Here is a 19,777-nt window from a genome sequence, read left to right as displayed (position 1 = left end):
CAGAGTCCCTCAGGGCTTGATCCACTCGCCTTGGCTTTTCAACATCTACCTAGCCCCTCTAGCCCATCTGATCTACACCGTCTCTCCTAACTTCCAGTGTTATGAGGATGACAAGCAGCTCTCCTTCAAGCTTCCCTCCTCTGCCTCCTCCTCTTCCTCTCTCATGCCGCTATTCAGGCGTGGTGCACTGCTGTCTATCTCTGCCTTATTGCCAGTAAGACTGAGATCCTTCTCATTGGGACCCCTGCTCCCTCTTTCCCTCCCACACTCTGGCTGTCCTCCAGGGGCCCCCTCCCCTCAACCTCCTGTGAGGCAATAAACCTTGGTGTCATCTTCGACTACTCTCTCTCCTTCTCTCCTCACATCACAGACCTTGCCAAGAAGGCCTTCTTTCAGCTGTACCTGCTCAGAGGCATTCTCCCTTTCCTCACCTTCCCCCAGAAACCCAATGTCTCCAGAGCTCTGGTCCTCATCAGGCTGGACTATTGCAACAGCCTCTTCCTTAATCTGCCTAGCTCCTCCCTTCACCCCATACAACTAATCCAGAATAAGACTGCAAGACATATCCTTGGCCTTAAGCCCAGGAACCGCATCTCTTCAGCCCTAGACTCTCTCCACTGGCTTCCGGTTGCTGCGAGGATCAAGTCCAAGACCCTCTGCATCATCCACAAGGCTTTCTGGGGCTTGGGACCCCTCAACACCCAGCTCTCTCTCCATAAATACTGTTGGGAAGGAACCAGGGTCCTACCGAACCCCCAAGCGCTTTAGAGTTAGGCAGGACCTCTTTAAGGTGCTATAATGGACTAGGGGGGGAGGAGGGGCACTGAGAAGGCTCTTGCAGGCAAATATAATCACATACACAGACATGGACAGGCAGAGGCATTGCTAGGGGTGCGTGAGGGGGCTATAGCCCCAGGTCTTTTGGTTGTAGGCCCGGATAGAAGCTCTGGGGTTACAACCAAAAAGGCTAGCTAGCCCCCAGTCCTGACAGTCCCAAAAGTAGCATAGCCCCAGATCTTTTCCAGACCTAGCAACACCCTTGTGGACAGGCACTGAAGAAGGCATTTATTGTTTACATATAAGGCACAATTAACTATTAGCTGGATAGATTTATAATGTCAGATCCTAGGCATTATAAAATATTAGTATGTGGCCTGTGGGATTCTAAAAATGTACCACAGGCGCTTAAACAGTGTTCGTTACTATGGCTAGCCCTGGCAGCACGAAATGATTCACCAGCTGTCTACTGTCTGTCAAGGGTCCATGCAGGTTAAAAATAGGAATTACATGTTCTGTGCGACAAAATGCAGAATGGGACAAATTATAAAAATAAAGTGTGAAGGAGACTACAGGGCCCAGATAACGTTAGCAGGAGGAGTGAAATATGGATAGAATCATTTTTTTAAAAAAATAAAAATGTTTAGTTTTTCCGTTGGGATATGCCTCAGTGTTTGTATAAGTCTGCAGAGCTGCAGTGTGTTTTTGCATAGAAGGAAAGCATGAACTACAGTGTGTTCGTGCTGAGCTAGCCAAATATAGAACAGCATGCCCTGACAAAAACCGCTGACAACGAACGATGGCGGCTTTGGCGCATCCCTATTATGGAAAAAGGATGGATGGGGATGAAGCCATGATCCATATCCAGTTATGCCACCACAGCAAGCCAGGACTATAATCAGACCACTTTGGCAGGAAGGCACGGAAGAGGGACAGGAGAAGACCGTTCAGGCAGTAGAGTCCTTTGCTTCTATCCTCATTTTGTAAGATTAAAGGTGTTATGCTTACAAGATGGCTTTTTGGCCTTATTCCCCTAGAGGGCTGTATTTATTCTGGTGTAAGCGTAATTGGGGACACCCTTACAATACCTCCCTGCTAGAACCCTTCAGTCGTCTAGCTCAAACTCTCTGCAGATCAGACGCTTTTGCAAGATGAGAGTGAAGGGTAGATCTCTCTCCTCTGCAGGCGCCTCCCTCTGGAATGGCCTTCCTGCCCCTCTCAGACTTGAGCCAGATCTCCTTAAGTTCTGGAAGCTTCTCAAGACCGTTGTTTTCTCTTCTTCCTTCCCTCTCCCACTCCCCTGCAAACGTCCCTGTCTGCTTCTTGACTGGCTGTCTGGTTCCTTCAGAGTCTTGCAGGGCACCAAGCCCCTCACTTGCCCTTCTGGTCCCCTCGCCCCACACTAGCCTGGCTGGGCCTGCACCCTTGTAGCCCTTCCAGCCTCTTACCTCTCACTTAGCTCACAGACCTTCTGTCCACCTGACCTCCCCTGGCACTCGCGTTTCCCACAGGCCCTACCACCCTGACCAGCTCTCCCTCCCCCCTCCTCTTGCCTTTAATACACTTGCACGATCTGAATGTCACAAGGCCTAGTAGGATTGTTTTTGTTTTCTCCTCCTTATTTCCCCACCCTCTTGTCTTGTTGTGCCTCGAAACACATTTTGTATTGGCGGATATTAAATACCCAATAAATAAAAATAAGTAAACAAAATAATAAACACCTATATTATCAAAGCAAAATGTAAATGATGATTGTGTTTAACTTAAACATGTGTCTCATGTCAAGACACGACGAGTATGTTATTTTATGTGTATGTTCACTGGCATTTGTAAATCACTCATCTGCCGTAGTGAGTACATCTATCAACCACAATAAGCTGGTGAGAGTTGCAGCTTTAACCCCATATACATTGACGGTATGGGGAGCAGACGTGGATGGCGACAACAGTAGGTGGGGAGCTGCCCATCCTGATGTGTAATGGGCGTGTTCAAAAATATTTGAGCCCCAGCACTTATTTTTGTACAAATTAAGCACTAGCTGAGTCTTACAATTATGGGGTCTACCCTAGGTCACAAGGAGCAACCATGAGATGGATACCAATCGGGGTGTTCACTGGTAAGGGCATAGCAGGGTCAGGTAAGCATGCTCATTGGGGTAGGGGGACACAGTAGACAACCAGTTGTCGGTCGCTTCTGCACAGGCTTCGCCACTTACCCGGATGCTTATCAATCCTGGCGCAACTTGTGAAATGCAGTAAGGCCTCCTACTTTGCAACCCCCACAAGTAATGCCAAGGGATTTGCTGCCCTGGTCCAGGCAGGGAAAGAGCATTGATGATTGACGATGATGATTAGCATGGCATGTACCTATGGTAGCGAAGGAATGGATTTGGAAGAGGGAACTCTTAGACATATTTTTCCTTTGAGAGCATGGCTTAGATGTTAGCCAAGGATGATCTAAAGAAATAAGGTAGGTGAGGGAGGCCCTGAGTGAAATATTGGTAATTGCCTTGAGCCTTTTGCAATCCTCACAACCATAATAATGGAAAAACACACAGAGCATGGCCCTGCATTAGTAAATTACAAGGACATAATACAAAAAGAATACACATGGGGGCATGACCTGGTTATCTTATGATCAAGAATTCAGACAGAGGAGCACCAAAGCAATGGAATGCCTAGTGGGGCAGAGAACAAATAGCAGTAAAGACAAATTGCTTATGGCGGGCCCATGCCCCACAAACCTGCAACTACCCCCCCCGTGGCTTAATAGATGGCCCACGAGCAAGGAGGTCATTTTTTCATCCCCTACTCTGTCCCCTACTTCACAGGAGTGCTCATAATCTGAAATCTGCTAATGCATTGCCAACCATAGTCATATAGAAGATTGATAAAGAAAGACAGCAGGGCTGTGTTTGTTTCCATTCAACGCTCCACTTTAGACAACCTCAATAGGTTACTCCTAGGGGTGATGCCCAAGAAGGAATAAGGGAAGTATAGGCTGATCCATCACTTGTTATATACCCTGAAGGTGACGGAATCGATGATTGGTTAGATAAAGATCACTGCTCAGTATCCCGTGCCTCCTTTGACAAAGCCAGAAAGTTGGCGAGGCGCACAGTTAAGGGTACCTTGCTGACAAACTGCACCAAATCTGCATTGAGACAGTTGCCAGCTCATCCTGGTAGTTTCCAATTGTTGCCTTTTTTATTTCTAGGATGACGTCTATGTTGATAGATGCATGCTGATGGATTCATGCATAAATGCATGCCGATGTTTCGTATAGTTACTAGCCATAGGGAGGAAGTATCTATTTTCTATTTGTGGGAAGGAACAACACCATTGAGTGCCAAGTGGCCCTGGCAGCCTTGGTGTCAATACTCTGGGGGTTCCCCTTGCTCCGGGTAAGAGCCATGGCCCTAAAGTCATGCTGACCTTCATGAGAATTGAAATTGACACTGTATGGGGCATATGCCGACTCCCCCCACTGACTTTAGTAATTGCTTGCAAGGGTCAGTTAGTCTTAGGAAAGGGCAATACTGTTGGTCATTCAAGGACTATTGCCCCATCTCAGTTGTGCATCATCCAGGCAAGTCGGGTGTTTGCCACATCAGGCAGAACTGAGAAACATCATGTTATCCGGTCAGACACTGGCCCCAAAGAGGACCTGCGCATGTGGCTGGACTTACTCTGCCAGTTCAATGGCTAGCTCCCGGGGTCACAAACAAAGAGCTCTAACTGTTCACGAATGCTGCAAAGGCGCCGCTTCCAGAGCCATTCTAGGCTAGGCCTGTTGCGCAATGCCTTGGCCGAACCCTTGGAATAAAAGAGGTTGTTTACCAAACATAATGGCTCTTAGTATCACCCGTAAGCGAAGTCTGGTTCTATGTTAACAAAGCCTGTGACCTTAAATTAGCCCATCAGCCATGTGTTTGTCTTCATTTTATCTTCATTTTATTGATCAGGTTAAGAGGAGGGTGTATTCTTGAGTTGCCAAAGCTATGTAGAAGTCCCTGTTCATTGCTGAAGTGAACACGTGGGGGGATGGGCATCTCAATGGTGACCCCCCAGTGACAGTAACTTCTCAGTTTAGTCCGGGAATTTTGGGCCTCCTCCTCTTCCGGTGTCTCCACCACATCCGAGGGAGGGCAGTAGAGTAAGCTTGTTTGGACGGTCATTGATTGCATGCATGACATATTCTTTTCTTACAGGAGTCGCAGGTCCGGAGATAGCAATGTGGCGTAACTAGTGGGCAATCCCAAACGCAAAGAGGCAGCTACCACAACAGAGGGTTGCATGCACATATCCTGGGGCCGCAGCAGAGCCATGATGGCCTGCCCCAGCGCAACCGCAACTGCACCCCATCTCTAAAAGCTAAGGCAGTAGTCAAAGCCATGAGCAAAATTGGGCCAGGGCAGATCATTAAAAGAAGTCTTCCGTGAAGTAATGAGTCCAAAAGTGACCATGGCACAGATATAACTTGCCCGGAAGTTTATCCTTTCTCCCAGAAATAATTATAAATGTCAGTGGATCAATCAGCGTTGTTTTGTTGCAAATTGCCAGTGCTGACGTATGCATAGATCACCTGTAACCTCACCCTAGCTGGATTTTAATAAAGCCTGTACACTTAAATTATCCCATCACCTTTGTGTCTGTCTTTATTTTGTTTATCAGGTTAAGAGGGGTGGTCTCCTGGGGTTGTCAGTGCTATGTGAATTTATTAAAGACCCTCTTCCAATAAACCTTAGAGAGCATCTAATTAGCGTGGCTATTGCATCTCCACTCCATTCATCTTTACTATCTTACTATGGCATAAAGCCTTCTCTTCCTCCTGTCACTCCGCACTATACTGATGAATAGTACAACATCTGTCACCGCATCCTAAAGTTCCAGCACTTCCTTATGTTCACCTAGCTCCATGCGAAAAAACTGTTCTTTAACAGGTCATTGTTTTTCCTGACCCCCAAAAAAGCCTTCTCACTCTATATTGCAGGCTTCAAAATGGAGGTGAGCTATTTCCCTCCCGATTGTAGCCTACAAGAGCCTATTAGCTAGACACCAACAGCTCCCAGGAGCTAATTTTGACTCCACAGGCCAGCTGATGCCGAACCAACACACTTAACTCTGTGCGTTTTGGACAATCTATAAATAAACATTAGGACACATCTAAACTACATTGTATAAGGAGTCATAAATAATAGACAGAATGAGAACTGTACATCTTATATGAAAGTTAGATTTGCAGAACACTATGTACTAGCTTCTTGTTCCCCATTGGTAACTCCTGCTTACTGGCTAATGCTGGATACCCAGCAGCTGCCTTTAGCTCCTGCTTACCGAAACTTAATTTCGACCCCTGCACTAGGACTGATACAATTCTCTGATTCTAACCCCTATCTTAGAATGTTTGGGGAAAGTGCTGGATGATTGTGAAGGGAAGAAAAACGAACATCGTTACTGAAACCATGTTTCTAGATGCATTCTTTCACAGGTTGTCCACCTGGCTAGATAGCCCCTGTGGCAGCAATCTCCACATATCAACTATGAACATGTAGCAGTCATTATCAATGGCTAAGCAATTCAAACTTGCCGAGCTAAACAAATGGCGTGCCCTTCTGTGGTTCTTCCTTCCCTGCCAGGCTGCTCTCTTGTTGCGCTCCATACTCTGGTAGTACTTGCCTGCTAGGCTGCTCTCTTGTAGCGCTCCATACTCTGGTAGTACCTCGCCTGCCAGGCTGCTCTCTTGTTGCGCTCCATACTCTGGTAGCACCTCGCCTGCCAGGCTGCTCTCTTGTTGCGCTCCGTACTCTGGTAGCACCTCGCCTGCCAGGCTGCTCTCTTGTAGCGCTCCATACTCTGGTAGCACCTCGCCTGCCAGGCTGCTCTCTTGTTGCGCTCTGTACTCAGGTAGCACCTCGCCTGCCAGGCTGCTCTCTTGTTGCGCTCCATACTCTGGTAGCACCTCGCCTGCCAGGCTGCTCTCTTGCTGCGCTCCATACTCAGGTAGCACCTCGCCTGCCAGGCTGCTCTCTTGTTGCGCTCCATACTCTGGTAGCACCTCGCCTGCCAGGCTGCTCTCTTGTTCAGCTCCATACTCTGGTAGCACCTCGCCTGCCAGGCTGCTCTCTTGTTGCGCTCCATACTCTGGTAGCACCTCGCCTGCCAGGCTGCTCTCTTGTTGAGCTCCATACTCTGGTAGCACCTCGCCTGCCAGGCTGCTCTCTTGTTGCGCTCCATACTCTGGTAGCACCTCGCCTGCCAGGCTGCTCTCTTGTTGCGCTCCATACTCTGGGAGCTCCTCGCCTGCCAGGCTGCTCTCTTGTTGCGCTCCATACTCTGGTAGCACCTCGCCTGCCAGGCTGCTCTCTTGTTGCGCTCCATAGTCTGGTAGCACCTCGCCTGCCAGGCTGCTCTCTTGTTGCGCTCCATACTCAGGTAGCACCTCGCCTGCCAGGCTGCTCTCTTGTAGCGCTCCATACTCTGGTAGCACCTCGCCTGCCAGGCTGCTCTCTTGTTGCGTTCCATACTCGGGTAGCACCTCGCCTGCCAGGCTGCTCTCTTGTTGAGCTCCATACTCTGGTAGCACCTCGTCTGGCAGGCTGCTCTCTTGTCGCACTCCCTACACTGGTAGAACCTCGCCTGCCAGGCTGCTCTCTTGTCGCGCTCCCTACACTGGTAGTACCTCGCCTGCCAGGCTGCTCTCTTGTCGCGCTCCATACTCTGGTAGTACCTCGCCTGCCAGGCTTCTCTCGTTGCGCTCTATACTCTAGTAGTACCTCACCTGCCAGGGTGCTCTCTTGTTACCTCGACTGCCAGAAATGGATGTTGGTTGCCCTTTCCGTAATACTACACTTCCTTATTGATAGCTTTAACTTCAGAATTTGCCTGGTTGGGCAGGAATAGGGCTGATGCTGGTACTTTTCGCATCGCCAGTGTTAGGGGTAGCTAGCTGTCTACAATCACTCAGCCAGAAAAAAGGTTCACAGTGCTCAGTCAGTGACGGACAGAGGGAAATGGTGCTGTTTAGTGGCCCCACACACCACCCTTGAGAGCTGTCTGCGTTAGCACTTAGCTCCTCCTGGCTCCTCTTTGCACTTCCCTCTTGGGCCCTCCTCCAGCCCTGGCCACATCAGTGCTCCCACTTTCCTTTCCCCTCCCCTGCACTTTTCATCAATGCACTTGCACAGCCGAAGTCCACAAGGCCCAGTAGGACCACAACTGTATATATATTATTGTTGCTCTCTGTTTCTTGCCACTGTTATTATTTCACCCCTGTTCCCTCCCCCTTTAGCCTTGTGGCGCTTTGCAACACAATTCTGTTGTACAAAGGGCCTTACACATGAGCAATAAATAAATAATCAAATAAAATAAGATTAATTGTTTGCGGTTTCAATGACATTTATATTGCTTAACAGTCAGTCTTGAGCCTTTCAACAGGGGCTGAGCCCTTGGTACATTTTGGAACTGCAGACCGGAGCGGGCACACCTCTGCAGTGTTCCGCAGTGTCCAGCGAACTCGTAGCAAGCAGAATTAGCTTTTTCAAGTGAGTGCAAGTATTCTGCTTCTCAGTCAAATGGTACAGTTTTTAAATGGCTTTCTCGTGGTTTCTTTTCCCTCTTCGTTCAGTGAACGTCTATAGTTCCCACATTCTTCGAGTGCATGCTGGTTACAGTATTACATTCCCACACTATGAGCGTTTAATGTAATTCTGCTACTATTATTTAGTCGCCGTTTTCTCTCTTATTACAGTTTGAGTCCCATAGGGCACGCTGGAACCCAGAGTCCTGAATCCTCCTTTCAGAGAAAGCTTATTCTTTCTGATGTAAAGAAGTACTGTGTCTCTGAGGGGTAAGACTAGCCAAGGGAATCCCACCCCATCCACCTTCTGGAAGACGCATCAGGTAGCGGTCGAACCAACCCAGTCCCCTGTGGCCCATTCCCCTCAGAGAGCCTGTGGACAGCCACTGGGTACTGTTACGCGCTTTATAAGCAATCAAACACCCAAGCATACAATGCCATCTTATATCATAGTGCTTCATGCTGGATTCGTCCTGTGCCTAATCACTCTAACAATATCTATTGCTATTATACAATTTAATGGAAGTGAGGAGGATTCAGTGCTCCCTGCTGTGTTTCATACTTATGAAGCTCAGGCTTGCCTTGGATTGGAGCCGAGTGCTTGACCTGGGAGTTATTCACCCATAAGTTGCGTGACCTAGAAAATGTGCCACCATCAGTCATGTTTTTGCAGAGTATCCAGGAAAGGCACATTTGGGTGAGAGTGGTCGATTACCCTACTAAATCCTGTTCTCCTTCATGAGAGGAGCCAATGGCTTAGGGGGTTCAGTCTTCAGTCCCAGTCTTCTTTTCCTTGAAGCAGAGAACTCAGTACGTGCGGTGGCAGGGTTTCTGAAAGCCCACTGGGGTCTCTGGTACTCACCTTATGTTCAGGGCGGATTTATTGAAACAGGAAAAACAATGAGATGAGCCAAGATGCAACCTGGTAGGACAGATGTGTCTGTGATAAACCTTTCTTCTCTTGAGTGCCCAGAAGGCTAAAGGGCAGTAAGTTGAGCAGTACCACCTGGAACATAGACTGCACTAAAAGAATATCCCACATGTACATGGTAAATGTAAGCAAAAATAGACCAGGAAGCCACCCTCTGCCTAACCAAAGATTTCCGACCGGAACTGGAAAGGGCATGCCTACATGGTACCCATGTTATTCTAAGAGAGTAACAAAAGGGTTACGATGACTTTAGTGGGCCATAGTTGTTTTGTTTGTTATGTTGGTGCTAAATGCATTAATTTTACTTTGCCAGTGTTCATTGTTTCATTACTTATTGCTTATTTTAATTGTAGCTGCCCATCATCGCCATGGAGAGGCTTTGCCCTGGACATGCTAGCAAACAGAGCAAGGAGCCATTGTCCTCTCTCTGGGTCTGACTGAGAGATTAGGCCAACTGTTTTGCAGATTCTAGACTGATACTAAGACCAACTGTGAGGGCTAACCTTCTGTTTTACACCTCCCTGTTCCAGGCAAAAGGGCCTCTGTCTAGAACTCTTCTTGCCAAGCTAATGTTCATGCTGTTTACTGACCTGATGTAGCCCACCTGGGGGCGGTGCATGAGCTGCCATCGGTACGAGGTCTTGTCTTTCCAGCCCACATTGCGGGGGTCCTTCCAGAGCAACCGGGCCTGGTCCTGGGTGTGGCCCGTGTGCCACAGGGCGTTACGCAGCTGCTCCCCTGGTCCAGTCTTAGACTTCACAGCCTGCATTAGAGTGGATAGGGCGACAAAGTGAATTTGTCAATGAAACATCCAAGCACAAAAAAAGTGAAAACTGAGTAAAATGTCATGCACAGAATGAGCATCAAAACCTGTACATGCTGCTTGCCAATTAAACATACGTGTTCATTTCTCAACTGAAAGGAAATCAGTTTATGAACGGAGGCCAAATGCTGCCAGGGTCCATACAGGTAACCTGCAGGTTAAACACGGTCTTCCGTCGCAGGCACTAGCATCGCTGCACAGCCTGTAAGACTAACCCTTCACATTTGCACAGACTCGCATAGTCACACCGATGAGTATACCATGCTCCTTTGTATGTATGTATGTACCTGTGTGTAAGGCACATTAGCTATGTTCTCAAAGGTGACAGACTTTCATCATTTATACACTCCTTTGCATTTCCATCATACATTCATGCAAAGCATAATGTGCTGTGTCCTCCACAAGTGTTTTGTGCCCTTCACATGGTGGAGCATCCTTTCTAGCAGGCATGGTGTCTTCTTCATAAATGAAAGTGTGGCCATCATAAGGAGTGCTTCTTATAATGTGTATTGCATCCTTCCTGCATTCAGCAAACCTTGTGTCCATCATGCATTGTGTAGATTGTCCTTCATGCAGTGCACACTGTCTTTCATATCACACATAGTTTATCTTTCACACAGGGCAATGGGATTATTGTTCACACGTAATGTTAGTTTTGGAACTTGATATCAATTATAGATGTTGCTTGCAATCTAGTTATTGGGGAAAGATATTGCAACGTGTTTTTCTTAAAAGTTAAAATGTTAGCATCACCCATTGGCATGTTTGGAATGACTACCCATGACATTGTCCCAATCCATCAAAGCTGCACACATCTACACCAAATTCACAGTGTTATTTTTTGCTGTCAAGAGTGGGGTCCATGCTCATCTAAAATAGAACCTGGCTGCAAAACTACTGTTCCAGTTAAGTCATATTTATAGAATCGCGCGCTGTTCAAAGATGGCTCAACAGTACTATATTTCTTGTCCTGCGATGAAGGTGTGACATTCCCATGGAAGCAGACACATGTCTAAAAACTCCTTGACCATCGAAGGAATCTTACTTTGATTGTATATCTTTACAAGAGTTCATTGTCAATCTATGTGTCAAGCTCCTGGATGCAGCTCTGTGTATGTTTTCTAAAGAAAAGCCCCCTATTAATGCAGCATGTCTTTTCCCGTGTGAAACATGCTCTTTGTGTGATTAACAGTTGTTATTTTACTCATAAAGAAATCTGAACACATTTCATTATCCTCCTAGTAATGTCTGGCTTTGTTATGGGGTTGCCCTTATGTGGATGGTCAAAGATTACAAAGTATGTCTTTGATCTTGTGCACATAGTGCTTGACATCTAGAGTGTGTAGTCCTGTTCTTCTGTAAATGTACAGGTCTTTGAAGAAGGTGGGTAATTCAATTGAGTGGTGTGTACTGCTGACACGACTTTGGGTAAGTATTTTGGGTGTCTTTTTAGCACTCAATAGGAATCTTAAAAGCAGGTCGGTCCCTCTAGGAAAGCTTGAATGACAGAATTAGTGAGTATAAAAACTACTTGAATAAACACAACCATGTTCTCTGTTGTATTCGATCAAATGTAATGCATCCACACTTCTAGTGGTACCAAATTTAATGATATGATATGATGTGGCATTCATAACGCGCCTGTACACAAGTGTTTCTAGGCGCGATGCAGAAACTATGAGCACATACCATGTACCCATAGGCAAATAGTTCATTCTCTGTCCTTTCTAACTGCGGGTGCCTACATGTCATGTTAGAGGCCAAGTGTAGAGGCCAGATGCCACTAGTGTGTCCTTGTTGTGTTTTGTCAGCCTGGTAGTGCTCCACTATACTGTCTGAGGTTCTGATAGGTAGTAGGGTAAATGAGTGGTGTACGTGCATGGTTGGCAGGCTGTTGAGAGGCATGAGCAAATGTTCTGTGCTCATTCAATACACACTGTCTAGAGGAATGTGTTAATTAAAGAGGCAGAGGAAGATGCATGCCACCCTAACCAACATGCTTTGTCCGCAGGCTGCTGGGACGGACTTTGGCCTTTATCTATTTGATAGTTGGTTTTCTTGTCTGCTTTTGTGCCCATGTTGCTGCATGATGTTTTGCTGTGCTCGCTGCTTTCATGTGCACCGACAGATAGACCTAGCCGCAGGGATAACGAACATGTGCACCACCCAGCCCGTGCATGTGATTCGAGATGTGCTGGGATGGAAGCGCCAGACTTCAAGCATGGCTGTTACCTGCTGCAACAGCGAACAGCGCAACACCTGGCTATTTAGTACCAGAGAGTGATACGTGATGTGATGTGGCTTGGAGTCCTGGTGAGTAAAAGCCCAGCTGCCATGTTTTGGACCTGCGGCAAGAAGTGCGCCTGAGCTCCTAGTGTAGTCCAATAGCCTACTGGAGACAAGTGATTACTAATGCCCCGATCGCTTGGACTGAGAGAGGGAGGGCAGAAATATAGAAAGCGCTGCAGTGTTTGCAGGTGAAGAAATTTGATTTGGAAAGTTAGGGGTAAATTTGCTTCACGGTTGACACCAATATTGCCCCACTCTTTAGGAAATGGAAGGCGGTAAGCCAAGCTTGGGTGTCCAGTTTAGTGTGTCTGGTAGGAAGGTGCTGTTACCTCATAAGTATTTCATTTACATCAGGGTTGGGCTTAAGATTCTTGATGGCCATCCAGTGATCCATTTCCCTCAGGTGGTTGCCTAGGTTACTAGTGTTAGAAGGGACAGGAACATAATTTTTAGGATACTTTGGGTGTCGTCTGCAAAGTCTGTAGCATGTCATGTTATAGAATTTGATCAAAGAAATTAGTGGTGTATGGTAAATGTTGAATAACAGTAGTGAAAGAGTTGAGCCTTGTTGGGCCTCTCTGTAGAGAGGTTGAGGTTAGGAGAGATGAATTTGGTAGAGCACTTCAGGGCAGAGACTTTGACTCCTAACAGATGCATTCTCTTCAGTAAAATGGTCTGATCTAGAGTTTAATGCACCAGAGAAGTCCTGGTGCATACGTGCAGCCACTCCATTGATGTCAACAAGTTTTTTCAGGTCATCGCACATGGACGAAAGGGTCGATTCAGTGCCTTTGACTAGAAGAATGCCCACTTGCAGAGGGCCAAGAAGACTGTTCATTGCAACATATTCCACAAGCTGACAATAAGACGCCCGCTTAAGGACTATGACGAAGAAGGCCCCAATGTAAACAGCCCTATGTTTATTTTGAGTTGCTCAGTCCAAGGAAGGTTTCTTGAGAAGAGCTTTAATGTCCGACATTTTGAATATGGATCAATATTGAAAGCAGTTGTCCAGCTTGGGTAGAGCCAGACTGGCATCTGGTATGGACTGAAGGGTTTTTTGCGGAAGAGGTCAGGTAGGCAGAGGCACGCAGTAGAGCCTGTCATCCTAATAAAGGTAATGTGTTCCGATGAAGTAAGAGGAGGAGTAGGAAGGAAAGCAGTGGAAAAGGCTGATTCTCCATTAATAGTTTTCTCTAGTTGCAAACATAGCTATGCATGATGTGCCCCACGTTTCAAAAGTATTAGGTTCGCCTTCTCACAGTGCCATCGAACTGTACCTACAGTGCATAGTGGATCCAACATACAGTGAACTGTGTGCTTATATGACTATGCATAGAAGGACTTACCTGTGTCCTACATAAAGGGTAAATTGGGACCTATAGAGAGTGCATAGTGAGTTCTACATACAATCTGGATCATGGGCATTCCATATAGGGCTCAAGAGTACCTATAGTGCTCAGAGTATCTCTACTAACCTTCAACTGCAACCCCGGCTCAGCCACAGCGCGGAAAGGTGTGGACTGCCAATATGTCTGCTCCGTCTGCTTCCACATGACCACGTAAAAGCTGGCGCTGTCCTGGTAACTGAAGATGAAGCCAGCATAGTCATCATCCGTCACTGTGTTCACGTGGAAGGTTCCCTCAAAATCCACGCCATTAAAGGCTGTGTAACCTGCCCGGGTGGGAGTCAAACAACAGAGACAGAGGCATCAGGGACTAGTGTGCAAGTCCTCGCGGAGTTTGACAGTCGCACGACTGAAGGTGCACGCGAGAGGGATACATTGCAGAGGCACGTGTGAAGCGGCAAGCAGGCGAACCAAGAGATTACCCCTGATTGACAGGTGCCCATACAAGTCTGGTAGAGCAGAGTCGGTAACATGTCACGCAGATGTGCGGAAATCGCCCAATTTCTGCCCTGCCCTCTGTTCATGGGAAGACAATGTGTCTAACAAAGCAAAACACGACCAATACACAATGGCAATGATTCCCCTTAAGTTCACAGGTGCATGAGATGGATTTGGAGGAGAGGCAGTCTACAGGCACCCTTCGTTATGCACCTCCTCCACCATTGCCTTGTCTCCTGCATTTCTTCTGCTGCTTGGAGCCAAAGGGTTTCCTATTAAGAGACAGGCTTTTGGTTCGTCTGACTAGTTTATGTGCATGCAAAGAGATTCGAGGAACAAAACACCCCTCTTTGAATCAGAACATTCATAATGTCCATATATGAAGTACACTCCACAGTGTGTTACTAGTTGGTATGTTTGCAAAACTCCTCTGTGCTTTATTTAATCCTTTACATGTTGCATGGAGATCTCTGCAGGGTGCACCCAACCCCCTGCGGTAAACTGCTGTTCTTTTTGTTCTAATGGCCCAACATGAAGACTAAAAACAAGTAACTCAATTTTCTAACCCAATGACTCTCGTCCGTTTGTTTTTAAGTGTTTGTAAGCAGAACTATGTGTGTCCAAGATAAAACAGCTTCAACAAACACGGTGAGGACCTCCATCTGCCCTATGCTTAACACCTAGGGCCTCATTACACGGACGGCGGTAAGGGTTAACGGTCACCGTTAATGGTACCGGTGACCGTTAACCCTTACCGCCTTACTACGAGGTCCCTTTGCGGGTTGGAGACTTTAACGCCTGCTTTTTGCAGGCGTTAAAAACCAACCCGCAAAGGGACCAGGGAGCTAATTACGGTACCGCAATTTGCGGTGCCGTAATTGGCACCTTCCCCATTCCCATTATGCTCTATGGGGCAAAAATGGGAATGGGGAAGGGCAATGGGGGAAGGGGGAATTACCGCCCCACCAACCTTGGAATAGGGCGGTAATTCCCCTTTCCTCCAAGGCGGTGCCGGTATTTTGCCGGCATGGACCAAGGTCCACCGCCGTCAGTGTAATGAGGCCCCTAGACTTTTCCGTGTTCTATATCTTACCTTTGCCCTCCGCTGAGAACTGGCCTGTGTTTCTACTCGTGCGTCTCTGCTTAATGCACAACCGTTCCCGGCAGCTGCAAGGGACACTGTTGATATACAGGGGCTGCGGTGGTGGAGCCATTCGTGATCGGCGTAACGGCCATAGTCTCTTTTCAGCAAAGGCACACTACGTCCCACTTGCCTAGTTATAACTGTAGACTGCCCTTGTTGCTTTTGCAAATGATTCTGTACAGCAGGGGTCTGCAAGCTGCGTCTCTGCAGATGTTTCAGACTACATCTCCCAAATACCTCACCATTGATTATGCTGGCTAGCCTAATGGGATTTGTAGTCTAAACCATCCAGACAGCCAAAGGTTGCACAGCCTTGTTGTACACCATATATCCAATGTGCTACCAACACAGGGCGTGAGAGGCCCACAAGACCATGATCAATTAAATAAAAGCTCACAATGTTAAACACAGTAAAAACTCTAATTTGTAGGCAGCTTTACCAACAAAGGTGTTTTGCAGCATGCAGTCACTGCTGAATTAACCTAGTGAACATAAATAACTTGTTTTATATCCTTGTATAAAAGTATGCCTTGTGTAGTAATAAGCTTATTACTTTGGCTAGGCCGTGTCATTAGAGTACTGTCTGGGGGAACCTTGGCGCTATTAAGATGATGTTTTCCCCTATTGTGCTATACTACTTGCAAATGCTTCCTGTGCTTCTCCCAACCACATTTTTCAAATCAATGTACTCAATCTTGCTCAACGTCCTATGGGGAAAAGGCGAAAGCAAAAGACTTCCACTCAACAAACTCAAGACCTCTTATGAAAGAGGCAGTGTCAGATTTCCAGATTTCAAACTACATCACCACGCTTTCATACTTAAACAAACCTGCTGTTGGTATTCCCCTTCTGATTTAAATGACCCTCCCCTCCTGGTATGTAATTGAAAGACAGTTAGTTTGGCCTCATAATATTGCTGACACATTTTATCTCTCAAATCGCTCTTCCATTAGAACCTCAGATCCGATGAAAGCTTCCATATCTGCAGTAAGAGCACACCTCTTCTCGTCCATCAAATCCCCGTCCCAAGAACTATCCCCTTATCTGTGGCACAACAAGTCTATTACAATTAATAATAGAGTTCTACACAGCAAATCATGGCTCTCCAAGGGTATTAGTTTTATCCATCAGATTGTACAAGATCACACCATTACGTCATTCCAGGTCATCGGAAATAATTTTTCCCTACACCAATCGAACTTCACCTTTTACAATAAGCTGGTTAACGCCTGCCTGGATGGCCTTCAAGCTCATGAAAACAACGTTCTGTCTCCTGACACCGCAAAACTACATCTAATGACCATGACCCCTGACATCCGAGCTGTCAAATTCTACAAACTGTTGACCAAGCTGACTCTCCTACAATCAAGTGGCTTGTACAATCCCAATGGGAGACTGATTGTGGTAGGGTCTTTGATGAGCTTACATGGTCTCAGCTATGGTCTAAGATCAGATATGTTTCCACCTCTGCCAACATCACTCAAAACCACTTTTTCTTTACGCACAGAGCCTTCATCAGCCCTTTCAAATTGACAAAAGCTAAAACTCAATCAGATGGCAACTGTTGGTCATGCAGAAATACCTCGGGATCTTACAAGCATATGTTTTAGGAATGCCCATTTGTATTGAAGTTATGGCAAGAAATCTGGAAATACCTAACAGCAATCTTTAATTTTTGTTCCTCTTTCCCTTACAAATGTGTTTCTGGGAAGCATTGCCGTCAAAGTGGATGATTCTCTCTCCTCCCCCATCCTATTTGACCTCTTTATTGCTATTGCCATCAAGCTCATTAGTGCCAATTGGAAATGCTTTCAAAATATTTCAGCTAAGGGCTGGTTGAATAATATCTGCAACCCGCATAGGATTGAACACTGCATTGCATCGTATCTTGATACTGTCCCCAAACACAACTCGAAATGGGCCCCCTTTATTAATTACTTGGACCATCATAATATGAATGCTCATGGTTCATGAAGTTTCTATGATGCCTGTAACAGATGCATTTTGGATTATTAACTATATGTACTGTAAGACTTTTATCTATATATGAGCAAATGTATAAACTGTATCCTTTTCCCCCATCCCCCCTTTTCCTTGTGTACCATGTCTATCTCTTGTTCGTCACCCTGTATTTCCAAAATGCAATCGTTTATACACTTTAATGCGAATCACTTGACGTAATTGATTATTTTTTTCCTCTCTTCATGCTTCTTCCAGATTATTTAATTCACCTGTTCTTATCCATTCACTAATTTTTGCCTATCAAGATTTTAATTTACTGTTCCAATTCATGCATCACCGTTATAATACACAGGTTTTTCTTCTTTTTTTTCTAATCGTTCTTACCAATATTTTGTGATTCATTCTTTAATGTTCAATAAAAATGTATTAAACAAAAAAAAGAGTACCTTTGATGACCCAAGGGATGCATAAGGGCCAAGAGAGGCTTGTTCCACAGAATGTTTAGTGTTAGATTTTGGTCTTGCTCCATTGCTATACTTGTGGTATGAAATGTTGAGTACGAGGGTCCTGAATGTTAGGGGAGCTCCCTTTAGCTATGTATGGCCATGACAGAGATCACAACCTTGTGGACATTGTCAGCATTGCAACAATGTCATAAAGGGAAATAAATTAAATTATCCATATACAGGGACACAAATTGATCTAAAACATACATTAACATTTGATGCAAATGATATAATTTATGGAATTCATTACCCATGTAATATTTCTTAGATTGGGATGACAACAAGAAAGGCAAAAGTGGGATGAACGGAGCCTAAGTCCAATGTGAGAGTAAAGAATGAGAAACCCTGGTGGCTAAACATGATATGAAAGCAAATCATACTGTAGTAGAGATGCAGTTTGTGGTTTTGGAACAAGTGAAATTACCATTGTGGGAAGGTAATTTGAACAAACTGCTATCCAGAAGGGAAATATTCTGAATTAAAGAGATGAAAGGATTGCAACCATGGGCGATGAATTAAGAATGGGACTTATCGCCCTTTCTGTGAGCAAACTACTGTCAGTATTGATAATAAGTGTTAAGTTACATACCATCATTAAAATTTAGGGACACTAACAACCTTTTATAGAAAAGACATGGAAATCTACACACAACATTTTAGATATGTAGGTTACCAGATTAACAACTGAAAAACTATGTGAATTAAAGAAGAAGCACAGTGGATACAGTAATACTGAGGAGTAGGGATAAGCATTACGATCATGAAACAAAATGGCGACCTGACGTTGATGACTCCATTTTAAAATTTATAAAAAATAATGGCAAGTAAGTGGGGTGGTTTCAGGCCAGTGTAGTAAGTTTTACTTCGAGGAAAGTCATGCTTCCAATGTGGAGTAGAAGAAGGTAAGAAAATATTATACTTAGGACAATATGGGAATTGGATAGCGACAGTGGAGGTTCACTATTTGATCCCTCCACATTAGGAATACCTGAAGTCAAGATCTAAACAATGTGCAAGAGCACTGTCAACATTGAATTATGATAGGTGAGGAAAGATTGCATTGATGATTAGGTAATGAGGTACAAATGTCAGCAGACAGCTAATAAAATTATGTAATATTGTTTACAACACTGAACCAACTATTGACAAACAAAGAGAATTTGGTAATAAAGGAAATAAGGTTAGGGGTACAACACATATGGGAACTCACTTATAGGTATTTTGTAGGGACTAAAATTGATATTTATTTACATTAATTAACAGGAAGGCAGTTCAGAAATTCCTGACAAAGGGTGGAGAGACCCAAAATGCATAGAATATCAGTGATGGAGGAAGAACAGCATCGCTTTTTCTATCTGCTGAATTTTGAAGGACATTCAAAAGTCTTAAGAAATGTAATTTTCATTTACTTGATATGTTTTCTTCAAAATGAATGTTTATGAGGAAATTGAAATATTGTGAAATTATACATGATTGTTAAATGTATGCTATGACAAAAGAAAAGAAGAATATACATATTAAAAATTGATATTTTTATAAAAGTGTAGTTGGACTTGAATAAAAATACAAAAGTCAGGAGTAGACAATAAGGAAGGGTTTTTACCCAGTAAGAGTGTGATTGGAATCCCCTTTAGGTTAAAGGGAAATAGTAAAAAATGTACATCGCAGAGATTACAACGATTTAGTTCGAGGTAGATTTATCTCACTGACAAGAACTCAAAGAGGAGCTGCTCTGATTTGCCGAGTACCACTGTCAGGATTTTCTACCAGCGGTATTGAAGTCATCCTCCTGACCCTCCCCTCAAAACCAGTAGGAATCTGTTGCTTGCTGTGGTGCTTTTACTTGCCTGCTCTATGCAATCACTTGCCGAGTGCCTGCTTGAAACTTTCAATATCCTGTATTCAGAGCAGGACCTGCAC

At 45.2% G+C, this 19,777-nt stretch overlaps 1 protein-coding gene across 1 annotated transcript in view; it reads right to left on the bottom strand.

Annotated features, from left to right (window-relative positions):
- Positions 1–19,777, bottom strand: part of THBS3 (thrombospondin 3) — a 366,994-nt gene that overhangs the window by 27,683 nt on the left and 319,534 nt on the right. Inside the window, exons 20-21 of the mRNA XM_069650130.1 lie at positions 13,877–14,073; positions 9,877–10,049 (exon numbers count right to left, since the gene is read on the bottom strand). Coding sequence (XP_069506231.1) covers positions 9,877–10,049; positions 13,877–14,073 — 370 coding nt within the window. The remainder of the gene's footprint in view (positions 1–9,876; positions 10,050–13,876; positions 14,074–19,777) is intronic.

This window comes from Ambystoma mexicanum, chromosome 1p (genome assembly GCF_040938575.1).
Source record: "Ambystoma mexicanum isolate Mex_15411 chromosome 1p, UKY_AmexF1_1, whole genome shotgun sequence".
NCBI lineage: Eukaryota > Metazoa > Chordata > Amphibia > Caudata > Ambystomatidae > Ambystoma > Ambystoma mexicanum.
This window is presented reverse-complemented; position numbering and strand designations above follow the sequence as displayed.